The sequence below is a fragment of the Carettochelys insculpta genome, chromosome 28 (assembly GCF_033958435.1).
Source record: "Carettochelys insculpta isolate YL-2023 chromosome 28, ASM3395843v1, whole genome shotgun sequence".
Taxonomy (NCBI): domain Eukaryota; kingdom Metazoa; phylum Chordata; order Testudines; family Carettochelyidae; genus Carettochelys; species Carettochelys insculpta.
Window position 1 is genome coordinate 4,823,283 of NC_134164.1, and position 15,976 is coordinate 4,839,258.

Genomic DNA, 15,976 nt, shown 5'->3' on the forward strand with positions numbered 1-15,976 from the left:
TGGCCATCGGGGACGTGCACATGCCACTCTGCATTGTGTGCCATGCCACCTACCCCCTCATGCCCTGGCTCATGAGGTCCTACACCGGCCACCTGGACCCCGCCCAGGATCTCTTCAACACCCACCTTAACTGGGAGCACAACCAAGTCGAATGTGCTTTCAGCTGTCTAAAGGCACGGTTTAGGTGCTTCCTCACCTGCCTGGATGTTGGAGGAGCACAATGTCCCCCAGGTTGTGGGAGCATGCTGTGCAAAGGCTGGGATGGGGGCTGGAAGAATGGGGAGGTATGGACAGGGAGGGGAGCTGTGGTGGGGTTGGGCTCAGCATGGGGAGCCTGGAGAATAGGGGACACTGGCTGAAGGGGTGGGGAATGACCATGGACATCAGCCAGTGGGAAAGTCCATGAAGCCCAGTGGGGACGTCAGGTGAGGGCAGTCTTGGTGGGCACAGGTGGCTAGGCCAACTGGTCCTGCAAGATGTCAGAGATGATGGCCAGGTAGAACATCAGTTCAGCCCAGGCCTGCATCTGCCATGCCTGGTCCACCTGGTCCTTCTGCTGCCACTGCTCCAGGAGGTCATTCTGCCTCCTAAGGGCAGCTGTGTAGGCCCACAGAGCTTTGTGATCTGGGCAGCAGTGAGCCCTCTGGCTGCAGGCCTGCCCTGGCAGGGGTGTTGCACCAGCCCTCCCTGGTACCGCCTCCAGACTGCCTGGCTCCAATCCCTGGACTGAGCTGGTTGGCCCTGCGGTAGGGCTGGGCTGGCCCTCGGATGGTGCAGCTGTAAGAAAGAGAGCGGGAGAGATAATGAGTCATTCTTGCACCACAGCACCTACAGCCCTGCCCTTCACCCTCTTCTGTGCAGCAGCCCCTGCCCCCATGCTGAGGGATGTGCCACGGGACAGCAGCCCAGGGGGACACCAGCCATACAGAGGTCCCTGCATGGGTGATGTGTACACAGGGTGTAGCCTGGCCCTCCCTGCCTTGCCTCTGTGAATGTGGCCTGTGGCACTGTCTGTAGGAGCAGGTGCTGACTCTTGCCTGTGGGCATGCCTGAGAGCTGCAGCCTTCCGTGGTGTGTCAGGGGCTCGGGCTGGAGCCTGGGTGGCTGGCCCACTTCCAAACATGGCAGGGGTGGGTGCACCCCGCCTGCCACACCTCAGAGTGTGCTATGTGCCAGATACTTACCAAAGGGTCTCTCAAAGAGATCTGGGGACACCCTGCTGGATGTGGCCTGGCTTGAGGATCCCGAGGCCATGGCAATCACAAGGGTCCTGTCACTGGACTTGCGGTCCTGGATGGCTCAGGCTGCATCAGGGTTCTGGGCTGGTGGTCCTCCAGCTGTGGCTCCTGCTTGGTCAGCAGTCCCCGGGGGAGGGAGGCCTCTGCAGCTGTATCTGGAAGGATGGTGATGGGGAGCTGTTGTTGCCCTGAGGAGGTTGTGCAGTTCTTAGTAGTAGGGGCAGGTAGAGGTCCTGCCCCAACCTTCTTGCTGTGTCATGGACCTGGGTATACCCCTGCTGCAGCTCCTTGACTTTCACCCAGATCTGCTCCATTGTCCGGGCAGGGTGGCCCTGTGCTGGGAGAGCGGTGGTGAGCCAGGCATAGGCAGGCTCATTTTACTGGTTTTCAGTGGGATCCAGGAGCAAGGACTCCTCTCCCTGGAGGCCCAAGAGGTCCTACAGCTCAGGCTCTGTCCAGGATGGCGCCTTGGTTTTTTGTGGCGGGGGGGTGGGTCCTGGGACCCCTCTGCCAGCTCACTGGAAGGCCCCAGGAGGCTTTGAGGCTGCTGGCTGTCAGCCATCAATGTGATACTACTGTGGTGGGTGGATGCGAGGGCATGCTTGTCAGAAGTTTGTGTGCCTGCTGCTTCCACACATTCAGCTTCCTTACGTGGGATTTCTGGGGCTCCCTACACCTTTAAAACCAGCCTGGGGCAGGGAGCAGGGAGCTGTGATTGTGGTGGACAGGGTGTCTCCCAGGTCCAGCTGGCTGGCACCATGGAGGACCTCTTTGTTGGCAGAAGGGCCCTTTGGAGTGTCCACATGGCTTTTTCGTCAACAGAATCTATTGACAGAGGCGTTCTGCCTCGGGGTGGGGGTGGGGGGGTAGAATGCTGTCCATGAAAGTGCAGAGTTTTGTCAACATGCTGTCAACAAAATTCATTTTGTGTGGATGCTCTGTGAGTTTTTTCAACAAAACCCCCATTTTGTTGACGGAACTCTCTAATCTAAACGTAGGCATTGATTTTAATTGCAGCACACAATACAGTACAATTTCCCAGGCACCATAGGCAAGGGGAAGTGGGAGCAGCTATGGAGGCTGTGCCAGCCCGGCTGGGCTTAAGTAGCCTCCCCAGCCACCATCCCTTTAATTGGTTAACTGGTGAAACCTACCAGTTTAAATAGGATTTTACATCGCTACCAATTCAACAAACTTACCAATTCAGCAAAATTTTACATCCCTATTCCCCACCCCTGAGTTAAATAGTGTAGCTGCTGTAGGGACTTATCTTTAGATTTGAGCATGCCTCATTCCCCCGGGGCTTCAAGTTGTGTCACAGCTGCAATCTGCCTGTGCCAGTGAGCAACCCCTACTGCAACTGTTTGCAGTACTTTGGTGAGGCACTGTAAGGGTTCTTGTCTCTCTGCTGTGGCACCTCTTGCTGGTCACCTGAGGTGTGTCTACACATGCACAGTATTTCGAAAAGACCGGCCCTCTTTCAAAAGAGTGAAGTGAGCGTCTACACGTACCATGCACTCTTTCGATGTGAAATTGAAGGAACACAGCCCAGACATCGAAAGCTGGACCCCGATCCCGCATGGGAAAAGCACCACCCATCAAAAAACATCGAAAGAAGGCACATGTAGACGTGCCACAGCCCGCTCTTTTGAAAGAGTCTTCCACGACAGCGCGCAGTCCGAGCTTGGAGACGCCCTGCCCCACCAAGCAGAGCTCCATGATCCGCACGTCTGACTGCTCTTAAAGCTGCACGGACCCAGAAACCACGTGGCGGGAAGCTGAGAGTAGGAAAGCTGCGAAAGCACGAGCTTCAGGCAGCACACCCTCTCAGCCACACCTGACAACAGCGACAGCCACATGGCCAGCGTCTGGCAGTCCCCTGAGCCACAGGGTCCCCCGTCAGAGTCCCCACAGGGCTCCATCCCTGAAAAAAAGAAAAGGACCACCTCCTGGACGGACTGTGAACTGAGAGACCTCCTGGGCCTCTGGAGGGAAGAGGAGGTCCTCCGGGAGGGGGGCTAAAGCGGAGGAATGCTGCTGCCTTCGCCTGCCTTGCCCGGGACTGACCAGCCAAGGCCACCCGGAGTGGACCCCGGAGCAAGTCCGGAGCAAAGTTAAAGAGCTCCAGCAGGGCTATGCCCGGGTCCGGGATGAGGCTGGACGCTCAGGAGCAGGCCCTTTCACCTGCCCCTACTATAGGGAGCTCCATAGCATCCTGGAGTCCTGGGACAGCTGCCCACCAAAAGCGGTACTGGACGGCTCGGCAGACCAACCCGAGCCGGAGGAGCTGCAGGAGCCAGGACCAGCCAGCCTGAGCCAGGGGGCAGACACCACACGGGACTGGTCCAGTGAGGAGGGCGACCTCGTCATTGATGTCCCCTTGCGGTCGTCCAGCTGGGCCACAGGGAGCTGGGCGTCCCTGGAGATCTTTGAGGTCCCCCCCAGTAAGTGCACAGCGGGGCCAGCACGCCTGTGAGCAGGGAAGGGGTGGCACCCCTGACAGTGGCCTGGGCACAGGCCTGGAGGCCTAGGGCCACACACCCCAGCCGGCCACAGCCCAGAACATGACTTCTGCACCTGCCAGCGCCACCCAGCACCCAGATCCGTGGACAGTTCCAGGCACCCAGTGGGATGCCCATGGGCCAGCCCACAACCAGGGATGGTTCCACTCGAGGGGAAGCCTGTGTGCACTTGTCGCCACAGGGTTGCCATTTCCACCATGGCCAGGCCCTGGGAGGGTCGGGGGAGGGAATGGGGTCGAGGGAGGGACAGGGTCCTGGGGGGAATGGGGACAAGGTCCTGCTTGGAGACTGACATGCTATCCATCACCCCTTGCAGGTGCAGCAAATGAGGGCTCACGCAGTCCATCAGTGTCAGTGGTCCCCCAGAGCCCCCCAGAGGTATTGAACAGAGGCTGGGCACCCTCAGCAGCAGCGTTACACTGGGTGCGCAGCCAGAGGTCACAGCGTCACCCAGTGGATGACCCTGCCAACCTCTGCCAAGTGAAGCTTACGGAGTGCCGGCTCCAGCTGGAAGAGTCTGACCTAGCGTGGCGGAGGGAGGGCTGGGACAGGCTCATATCCTGCCTGGACGCCATTCATGGGACTTTACAGGAGCACGTGGGCAATGTGGCCCGGCTCCTGGCCCACCACAACCCCTCCCCCAGGTGCCCAATCCCCTGAGTCCCCCGCAGGGCCCCCCACCAGAAAGGTTCCACCCAGGGTCCCGTGCCCACCCCCCCCCGAGTCTTCCACCCCACCTCACACAGATGCCCCCCCGCTGTCCCGCCACGCCCATACCTTCTGGTGCTCCCCACCCCATCCCGGCCCTGCTGTGGCACTCGCTCCTGGAGGGGAAGGGGATCTTGGGGCCAGCGTGGCTCTCGGCCCACAGCCCCCTTGCCCGAGTGACCCTCCCAAGTCTGGCCCCCTCCCCACCCCCTTCCAAGTTCAGGCCCCCTCTCCCAAATCTGGCCCCCTCCCCATCCCCTTCTGAGTTCAGGCCCCCTGCCCCCTCTCCCAGTTCTAGCCCTCACCCTATACCCACCCCACACGTTGTACATAGTTGTTGAACTTTTACACCAGTTTTTTACAGTTTATTATTGATAAAGGTTTCTGTTGTGCAGCACTACCCGTGGTTCCATGGGGGGGAGGTACAGCATGGTGGTGGTGGCAGTGCATGTGGTGGGGGGGTTGGATGTATGGGGGGAGGGAGAGGTGTGGGCATGGAGATGCTCAGTGCGGCCCCGGGGCGAGACTTGCACGAAGGGCCTCCCGGATCTGGACACTGTCGCGGTTCGCCTGGCAGCTGGCGACAGCAGCTGGCTGCTCGAACCCCATGGTGGCCTCAGCTGCCCACCTCTGGATGTAGGCATCCCCCTTGGCCTCCACAATGTTGTGGAGGACACAGCAGGTGCCCACCACTTGTGGGACATGGTGCATGCTGTAATGGAGTTGGGGGAGTGCATGTGTGAGTCAGGCTGGATGTCCGAGGCAAGCAGCAGCTCCCAGTGGCTAAGGATGACCCTGGGGCTACAACTGGCAGGTAACACCTCTGCCTGAACAAAGAGCAGGGAGGAGCTGAGCTGGGTTTTGAATCGGGGGCGGCAGTTAGAGGCTAGGAAAAGGGAGAGCTGGAAGGCAGCCAGCCTGAGGAGGGGGAAAGCTACACCCCAGAGGGGCACCCCTCGGGGTCTTCTCCCCAGGACAGGTTGGAAGGACTGTCTCTGGTTGCTGTGCTGTCGCTTCTGTGAGAAACTGGGCTTCTGTTGTCTAATAAACCTCCTGTTGTACCTGCTGAGTGAGAGTCACTCCTGCCAGCAGACAGGGTGCAGTGCAGGGGGACCCCTGAACCCCATCACACGTGCCCACCTGTAGGTGGGCAAGAAGGCACCGCCACCACCCCTTGAGGCGCCCAAAGGCCCACTTGACCACGTGCCAGGCCTGGTTGAGGTGGGCGTTGAAGGCATCCCTGCTCGGGTCAAGGTAGCCAGTATAGGGCCACATCAGCCACGGCAGTAGGGGGTATGCCGCATCCGCAACTATGCATAGCAGCATGGTGGTGTCCCTAACTGGCATTTCCCACTGGGGGTGAAGGTGCTGGCCTCCATACGCCGGCACAGGCCAGAATTGCGGAAGACCCTGGCATTGTGGGTTTGCCCCGACCAACCCACATTCATGTCCATGAACCGGCCTTTGTGGTCCACCAGGACCTGGAGGACCACCGACTGGTAGCCCTTCCAGTTGATATAGCGGCCAGCACTGTGTGGTGGGGAGCGGATGGAGATGTGCGTCCCGTCCAGGGCACTGAAGCAGTTCAGGAACCCCAACGAAGAGAAACCCTCGATGATGGAGTCCAGATCCCTGACGCAGATGACCCAGTGCAGAAGCATGGCATTCAGGGCATGGACAGCCTGCAGGGAGGGAGGCCGTGCACTCTCGTGAGGGCGTGGTAGGGTGTTCCCAGCTGGCGACCCTCTCCTGCCCCCCCCCAGCCAGCAGCCCCCCCTCCCAGCTCTCACCGGCCGGTGACCCCCAAGGGGTCCCTGTGTCCATGGGCCCCCTTTCCGTGGTGGGAGTGTTCCCCGGGCCCAGCTTACCTCCATGAGCACTGCTCCAATGGTGGCCTTGCGCACCCCAAACTGGTGACCTATTGAGCGGTAGGAATCCGAGGTGGCCAGTTTCCACACCGCAATGGCGACTCACTTCTCGAGGGGAAGTGTAGGCCACATGGTGGTGTCCTGATGCCTCAATGCAGGCGCCAGCCAGTGACACAGTTCCTGGAAGGTGTCCCGGCTCATACGAAAGTTCCGGAGCCAGGTGACATCATCCCATTGCCCCAGAACCAGTCACTCCCACCAGTCCGTGCTGCTGGGGTGGCTCCACAGGCGCTGGGGTGCAGGCTGGGCATGCTCCGTGTGCTCAGGGGGGCTGTTCTGTCTCCCAAGGAGGAGGGGAGCCCCTGGTGACCGTGCAGATGTGGGCAACAGTGCCCACGATGTCTGCATCCAGTGCGAGTGTCGTCGGCCATGGTGCTGCTGCGCTGGGGTCCTGCATTGCTCCTGGCAGCTCAGCAGGCCTTGGCTAGCGCAGGGCTGGGGAGGTGAAGGGGGGCCCTTTAAGGTGGCGGCTGGCTGTGGGCCCCGGAAGGGCTTGGCAGCCATGCAACCCCCGTCTGCAGCATCTCTGCCTCCCTCCTTTCGAAAGAGCGCTTGGACACGTGCGGACACTCTCTTTTGAAATAATGGGACGGGGTCTTCAAAAGAGTGGGTCGGAACTGCGATCCGCCTTTGCCCTGTGGTTGTGTTCTTTCAAAAGATGGTATGTCGATTTCTGAATTTCGATTTTGCTCTTTCGATGGTGGGCTCCCATGTAGACATAGCCTTGGAGAATTAGCTCTTGTTCATTCTTGAAGTGCCCTCTGCTAATTGGTGCCTTGACCTCTGTTACCTGTGTCCTCTGTTGGTTCAGGCCCTGTGTCCCTCTGGACCCCTGGTGCCCTTTTCCTCACTGTACTGCCCCACAGCATTGCCCCTGCACTCTGGGGTCCTCCACTCTCAGGGAACCCCAATCCTCTATATCCACCTTGCATAAGTGACTCACTGCCAGTCATCGTCTAGCCCCTGCCACAGGGGCAAACTGCAGTCTGAAATGGCAAGGGGGTGTGGATCTGCTGCTTTCTTCTGCCCTGTCTGCCTTCCTGCTGCCTAATACCCCTTAGCCCCTGTATCAGGCCAGTAGCCTGGGACCTGGGTCAAGCCAGAGCTAATCAACTCTGCCTGCCTTTCACCAGCACCGCTCTGTCTGATGTACCAAGTCACTGCGTTTAGAGAATGTTCCCTGTGTCAGTATTTGTCATAACTCCGAGCCTTTATCGCTAACTCTGGATCATACTTTTAGGCAGAAAGCTATATGCAAATGTTCACTTGTAGCTACATATGTATTCGTTAATGAAGACATCTTTGATGCTGCTTCTCAGTTTTCTATTTTGCTAGTCAAACTATTCAGTAAAATTTACAGATATTCATGAAGGTTTAGTGTTATTGTGGAGTCCCCTAGTGCAATGTGGTGGTATGTTGATAATAATTATGAGTAGTAATAATAACTACTTGTGTCACCACAATGAATGTTCATGTTTTTTTACAAAATACGGACTAAAACAGTTCCATTCCAGAAAACTTAAAATTAAGTCATATGAATTCTTCATTTGGAAGTATTATGTTCTTGAATTAATTGTGACTGGTTGATGGATTTTCTTAAGTGTCCCTAGCAGTGAGGTGGCAAAGTTTGCAGATGACACCAAGTTGTTCAGGACAGTCAAAACCAAAAGGGATTGTGAAGAACTACAAAAAGATCTCAGCAAACTGAGTGATTGGGCAGCAAAATGGCAAATGAAATTTAATGTGGGTAAGTGTAAGGTAATGCACATTGGAAAAAATAACCCAAATTACACATACTACATGATGGGGTCAAATTTAGCTACGACAGATCAGGAAAGGGATCTTGGAGTTATAGTGGATAGTTCTCTGAAGACATCCACGCAGTGTGCAGCAGCAGTTAGTAAAGCAAATAGGATGTTAGGAATTATTAAAAAAGGGATAGATAATAAGACAAAAGATATCATACTTCCCCTATATAAAACTATGGTACGCCCACATCTTGAGTACTGTGTGCAGATGTGGTCTCCTCATCTCAAAAAAGATATATTGGCATTAGAAAAGGTTCAGAAAAGGGCGACTAAGATGATTTGGGGTTTGGAACGGGTCCCATATGGGGAGAGGCTAGAGAGACTGGGACTTTTCAGTCTGGAAAAGAGGCGATTGAGGGGCAATATGATAGAGGTATATAAAATCATGAATGGTGTGGAGAAAGTGAATATAGAAAAATTATTAACCTTTTCCCATAATACAAGAACTAGGGGACACCAAATGAAATTGATGGGTAGTAGGTTCAAAACCAATAAAAGGAAATTTTTCTTCACACAGCGCACAGTCAACCTGTGGAACTCCTTGCCAGAGGAGGCTGTGAAGGCCAGGACTCTATTAGGGTTTAAAAAAGAGCTCGATAAATTTTTGCAGGTTAGGTCCATAAATGGCTATTAGCCAGGGGTAAAGTATGGTGCCCTAGCCTTCAGTACAAGGGCAGGAGATGGATGGCAGGAGATAAATCACTTGATCATTGTCTTCTGTTCTCCTTCTCTGGGGCACCTGGGATTGGCCACTGTCGGCAGACGGGATACTGGGCTGGATGGACCTTTGGTCTGACCCAGTATGGCCATTCTTATGTTCTTATGTTCTTAGTAGTACAATGTAAAATGAGTGGTGTGAGGCTTGCTTTAGGTTCAGGTTTTAAAGTAAAATCTCATTTACAGCATTAGGGCTCTAGACTATGTTGTGTGGATCCATCAGGAAAAAAATTAGGCAATGTACTTACACTTCATAATAAATGCATCTTCATACTCTGGTTTGTTACAGAGTATGGGCTTTAAATTGGGCACCATCAAATACTGCTTTGCTCATAAGCTTAAACAGTGCTTGAATGTAAATGTTCTTGTTTCAGGTACAAATGCTCTTTCTTAAGTGATGACTAAAATTACGAATATTCTCACACAAATTCAATGATAACGCAAGGCATTGCACAGAAAAAGTAGATATTCAGTAATGACAATTCTAAAGTTATGATAGCACCTCTCAAAGAGTACTTATATTTTAAAATATTGTTTATTGTTTTTCATTGGCAAAAAGCTGGCTATTGTGTTTAGAATAGCAGAGTAATTTGTATTTATTATTCATTTATCAAAATTACAGATAAAAAGTCTACTGTATAATAAGGAACTAAAAATTTAACATGCACACTAGATATCTCTTTTCTCATTTATCCACTAATAACATAACAATAGCTAGATTTGAGATATATATAATTTGAAACAGAATTTTTATTGCATTACCAAACTTTAGAGAATCAGGATAGTATTTTTGTTTTATATAAAAGAATAAAATCAAAGAAAAAGAAAGCAATATTCACTCATCACTTCAGACAGAAGGATAGAGATCCAAATTTATGTCTCTTCATGGGGGTACTTGTCAAAGAAATAATAAAGGGATCCTCTGGAGTATCATGTTGTTGCTTACATCTTCTCTTCAACTTCCTTTACCTCGGATGAGACAACTTTACCATCCACCACCTCCTCAATAATTGTTTTGATCTTTCTGGTTTTTGTTGGATCTAAACATTAGTTAAAAATGAATTAGTTTATTAAAGTGTCTCCAAATGCAGAATGGAATTTGGAGTGCTGCCTAAGGAATGATAGAGATGTCAAAATGAGTCCTAAGATAGCCATTGTGCAGTTGTGCTTAAAATGCTTCTGTATGCTTGTGAGACATGGACAACATACTAGCACTACATTAAGAAACTTGATCAGTTATGTATGCTGTCTTTGGTCTGTTTGCAGGGTCAAATGGTGTGACAGGATTCCTAATATCGAATTTTTTATTAATCGTTGTTGGATATCTGGCATAAAAAATGCTCAGTTCAGCCAAATGGAGAAAAGCGAGGGCCATATTTATGGCCAATTAAATTTATAAAGCAGAGCTATCTACACAAATAACTAATTATGACCTTACTCCTTTTACAAATAAAAATTAAAGTTTCTTGACATGATGAGTTTTACAGTGTAGTAGAATAGAATGCCATTTACAAATTTAGTTACAGCAGTTGTTTTATAAAATTATTTTAATTGGGTATTTTCTCTCCTATAAAAACTTTAATGATAATTTTACACCTACATTGCATAGTACTTAGTAGTGTAAACTCACAAATCTAATTATCAGTTGAAGGTCTGTGCTCATGATTAGTAGACACTTGTAAAAATAAGTATTATCCCAGGAGACTCTACCCACCATTAGAAGAATCCAGTGACTGTGTTTGTGATTTGGAGCTTGTCAATGATGAACTTTCAAATGAACCTCCTTGTCCCCCAGCTAATCCACTTCTGCAAAGAAATCACAGATGTATAACATCACAAAATAGTTGTCTGATCAGGAGTACAAAACGGAAAGTTTTGTTTGCTTTTTTAAATCCTGGATGAGGCAGGAACAAATTCTATCTGATATCTTCTTAATTTTTAAAACAGAATTTTGAGGAGTAAAGGGACTTCAAAGTAGCGTAGGGACTTCAAAGTGCCCGTGGCTACACGCGTGCTGGCACTTTGAAGTGTGATGCTTCGAAGTTGCCACGGGGAAAATTAGCCTACTGAAGTGCTGCGTATTCACCACAGCACTTCATTAGTAATCTCCTATGGCTCTGATTACAATGCCCCCTTTGAAGCTGGGGGCAAGTGTAGATCAGCCCTGAATGTAATTGTTACATTATCTCTTAAAAGTAATGAATGTGTTGTTCAAATCTGTGTGTGTGATAGGTCATATTTTCTATTGGTTTGTGGGCCATCAGTCCACGTCATTTCTACTTTCTTGGCATTCACATTGAAATATTGTTGGATTCACATTGGATTCACCACGAGCAAGAGTAAAAAGATTTTTCGATTTCAGTTCTTTACTTACCCAAGCTCCCCATCTAGCAGACGACGGTAGGTCTCAATCTCCATTTCCAGCCGTGTCTTGATATCCAAGAGTTGCTGATACTCTGCATTCTGGCGCTCCATATCAGCCCTGACCTGGAAAAGCTGAGTCTCCAGATTCCCAATTTGAAGCTGAATTTGTGAGAGTTGAGCACAGTAACTTGCTTCTGTTTCTGCCAGTGTGTCTTCAAGGGATTTTTTCTGCATGAAAATAACGCATTATTGATTAAATGTAATCTATGACTGGGAAGAAGAAAACAAATAACTGGGAAGAAAAGTGGATTAAGATGACAGAGAGAAGTGGTACTCTTTCTCTTTACATGTAGTGACACATTTAAAACTTTTCTCCTTAAAGTCAAACATTAATTTGTAAAATTCTTGCTTTTGGCTTCTTATTATGTATGTAAACCATTTTTGCCATATCCAGTCATAACACTGTATGGGTGTGTCTACACTAGGAACTAACTTCGAAGTTAAGCGTGACATTGAAGAGCAGAGAGTCTATACACATTTTCCCTTACTTCAAAGTTAACTTCGAATTACGGAGCCCAACTTCAAAGTCCTTACTCCATTCCCAGGAATGGAGTAGTGCCCTACTTCAAAGTTTAACTTCAAAGTAAGCAACTTTGAAGTTATTTTTGTAGTGTGGACACCATATTTGTTTTATAATGCATTATTTGTTATTTACATATTCCAGTTATCATTGGAGTATATGGACTAAAAAGAATAGAGAGTTCCCTGGGATAATTGAAAGTTAAGCTTAAATATAGTATATCTGAAACTGGAAAAGCTACTCTGAGTAGGCGCTGTCTATCAGCATACCATGGCAAGTTGAGACTGTAGTTCAATTTCCAGGCCCTGAAGAATGCGTTTTAGATCTGTGATTTCACTTTTTCCTGACTGAAGTTGTTCAGTGTTAGTGGAGATTTCCTTTTTCAGTTCCACACTCTGAAATGTCAAGGAAAAATACAATATAATTCAGCTACTACAAATGTTTTTCTTATATTTAACTGTTCATCTGAATTGATTATATCTAAGATGTTTACTTTTTCAGTGAACCATGCTTCAGCATCTTTACGGTTCTGTTCAGCAATGGCTTCATACTGTCCTCTCATGTCATTCAGAAGTTTGGTCAGATCAATTCCTGGAGCAGCCTCCATTTCAACACTGACTTGGCCAGTAGCATTACCTTGGAAACTTTGAAGCTCCTAGAAGAATAAAAAGATGTAATGGCGTGTCAGTGTAATAATGAACAAAATTATCATGTCTGAATTATGTATAAAGGAAAGTGTACAGTTTAAGGTCTCTTTCATTCAATATTAAACCTTCCTAGCCTATCCAATCTACTGCTTTCTGTACTGTTAAATTTACCCTATTTTAATTATGAATTTCTTTTCACTCTATCTTAGCAACCTCCACAAAGCATATCAACAGTCTTCCCATTTCAATTTTTAAACCTTTTTTGATGGTTCTGAGTTACAGAGAAGTCATCATTTTACCAACCAATGCCCTACTCTATTAGTAGAAAATCACTGAAGGGAGACACGGGGTTCTAGTTTCATTGCCTTCACAGGTTCCTCTGATTCATTTCTGTATTAGCTTTCAACTTGAGAGAAGACTAATCCTTGGTGGAAAAATGTATGAAAAAACTTAATCTTTGACACAGTTTTGCCACATCTGTTGAAAACAATACATCTGGCTTGTTTTCATGACTCTGAAAAAACTACGAAAAGATCTTTCAACCTGGTTTTCTTTCATTCATCACGGAACAGACTGACAAAAAACTAGGAAGCACTGTTGTGAAGAAGCGATAGCATGAGTTTAACATGTATTGCATATTAATGAAAGAAAATTTGCTGACAGTTTAGTGTCCTGTACATTTCCAGAACAAACCTGGAAACTCAGGAGTAGCTGGAAGGAAAACATGTTGCTGCCTGCCAAAAGGCAAAAAGTAAATAGTTGAACTTTGTAAAAACTAAACAGACTGTAACATGCTTGTGCATCTTACAGTTCTTTTACACCTGATATTTTTAAAGATCAGAAAAGTAGTCAAAACATGTAATCTGAAGCTTTTTCATTCTTGCGTGGCAGATTCAAGCCTATTTAATCTTTTGCAATAGTCAGCTGTTTCTTTGCCACACCCATCTTGGCTTTATATTATACCTTTACAGAGGCAACTTATACAAAGCATATATTCTTTGGAAAATTGCTTAATATATTATTGGAAGTGAATTTGAGGAATCCAGTAATACTAGCACCATTAAGAGCCCACAATTTGTCTTTTTGTGTGCATCTTTCTGTGTTGCTCTCTCCTGCAATTCCTTCACAGAACTGAAAACAAATCGAGCAACAAAAAGCTCTTTATTGTGATGAAAAATCAGAGACAAGACTGACATTGCATATCTCCTCTCGTTTAGTAGTATATTTTAGAGTTTTAGTACAGATCAATTTATGAGAACATTACAATACTGAAGCAACAAATTTGTCTACCTCTTCATGGTTCTTCTTGAGGTAAGCCAACTCCTCATTTAGACTTTCTATCTGCATCTCCATATCAGTTCTGGTCAAAGTCAACTCATCCAGAACTCTACGCAGACCATTGATATCAGCCTCCACGCTCTGGTGAAGGGCTGCTTCATTCTCATACCTTAAAAAAATCATAAACCAGGCTTTTGTACCATAAATGGGATCAGAGTAACCCATACAAATACAAATAACTGTTTCTTACATAGTGGTTGCATCCTTAACTACCAATGCAAAACCAATGTGTTGTAATTGTGATTGTTATTAAATTGCCCAATAATATTTCATTTAAAATTTCAAAGAGAAAAAGCTGAAAATTTTTGAATCTATTTCAGCTTTACATAAAATATTAATAAGAAGTTTCATAATAGATTTCATAATTGTACTTTCTACTTACTTCAGTCTGAAGTCATCAGCAGCCAGTCTAGCATTATCAATCTGCAAAACGATCTTGGCATTGTCAATAGTGGCATTAATTATCTGGAAGGACAAGCAGAATGCCCAAAGAGTGATTCTATAACCTGACAGATATATTTATTAATATAATAAAGTAAGGGACATTCATTAAACACTTGTACAATATATAACTAAAATATTTAGGACCAGTTTCTCAGCTAAAGTAAATAAGCAATTTTAATTTATACCAGTGAATTTCTGACTCATGGACTCTGAAGTAGCTTTTAAGATAATCTGTTTATAGCAGAAATTGAATTTAGGATGCAAGAAGTATGAAGGGTATTAGGAAAACTCTATTTTAATTATCAAGAAGAAGAGTGATAATCTGAGTTAGTAGTAGTTAATTTTATATCTACCTTTCCTTTAATTCATATGAGACCAGGTGAGTTTACATCATTACATCAAGGCTATAAATACACAATTTCTATAAATTTGTTTAATCTGCACTACAACAAAAATGTTCTTAGTATCAGCTCAACGTGAGAAAAAATTTGCTTTTAGTTTCTCAAAGAATTTTATAATTTTCACTTAGGACAATATTAAGTGTATTTAGATTACAGAAACATGGAACAGTTAGGTTTTTTTGTTTTTTACCTTATTCCTAAGGTCTTCTATTATTGGGTAATATTTATTATAATCATGGCCAGCTCCAGTACCAGCAGCACCAGAACCATTTTTCTCATACCACACATGGATTTTACTCTCCAGCTCAGTATTGGCCTCCTCCAGAGCATGTACTTTGTTCAAGTAGGCAGCCAGACGGTCATTCAGGTTCTGCATGGTTTGCTTTTCTGTGCCAGAGAGAAGGCCGCCATCACTACCAGGACCAAAGCCATCTCCAAAACCAGCTCCTGAGCTGCTACCAAAACCACCTCCTAAACCTCCACCAAAGGTACCACCAAAGCTGCTGCCAGAACCTCCACCAAAGCCAGAACTAGAGCCAAGCAGAGAAGCAACACCAAAGCCTCCACCACCGCTGGAACTAGATACTCTGACCCGTCCCCCACTAAGACCACTCCTGGTTGAAAATTGCCGAGATCCTCCCCCACTATGCATAGAAAAAGCCATGGTGCTCTGATCTTGTGCAACAAGTAGGTGAAATAATAGGGTAGTTTAGAGGACAGTTTTATATACCAAAAGAAATGGGTGTTTCAGTTGTACAGTCCACGCCTCCTTAAGCAAAACACTTTTTTCTTTTTTTTTCATCTTAAAAATTTCCTGATGAAAGTAGATCATGTATGCAAATCCGTATTGTCCACTCATGTGAAAATACATCACCTTCCAAATATTTGTTCTGCAAATAGCGGATATGGGTGGAGGAAGAGCTAAGCTTTCATTATAATTTTCGTCGAGCACAGAAAAGTCATCTGTCTTTCAAATTGCTTGTAAATTGTTTTTTCCACATTCTAAAATTAATCTCCTTTATAATTTGTAGCAGTTCCTATAGGAATAGACCTGAGAAAATCAGTAGAAAGTTTACTTTAATCTCATTATATTTCTCTTCGTCTCAGTTGTCATGTAAGATAAAGAAAAGAACAAAAATATTATTTTTATAAAAAATCACTAAAGTTTGAGGAGAAAGCAATACCATCACTTTGACACCAATAACAAGTGTGGGTGGGGTAAAGTTTATGGAGAAATATTTTTGACATATCAAGCAACCATTTTATGTTGCACTTTTAAAA

At 47.1% G+C, this 15,976-nt stretch overlaps 1 protein-coding gene across 2 annotated transcripts; it reads right to left on the reverse strand.

Annotated features, from left to right (window-relative positions):
• Window positions 1–9,863: 9,863 nt before the first annotated feature.
• Window positions 9,864–15,359, reverse strand: LOC142002870 (keratin, type I cytoskeletal 12-like). Of its 2 annotated transcripts, none has more exons than XM_074979335.1 (8): window positions 14,886–15,359; window positions 14,233–14,315; window positions 13,803–13,959; window positions 12,359–12,520; window positions 12,135–12,260; window positions 11,296–11,513; window positions 10,636–10,724; window positions 9,864–9,961 (listed from the first exon to the last, which is right to left on the reverse strand). In XM_074979335.1, exons 1-8 carry the CDS (start codon window positions 15,357–15,359, stop codon window positions 9,864–9,866), a joined length of 1,407 nt encoding a protein of 468 aa, XP_074835436.1. The 2 variants fall into 2 exon arrangements, with proteins under 2 accessions (XP_074835436.1, XP_074835435.1); XM_074979334.1 differs by having other exon boundaries at window positions 10,636–10,727.
• Between the last annotated feature and the right edge of the window lie 617 nt (window positions 15,360–15,976).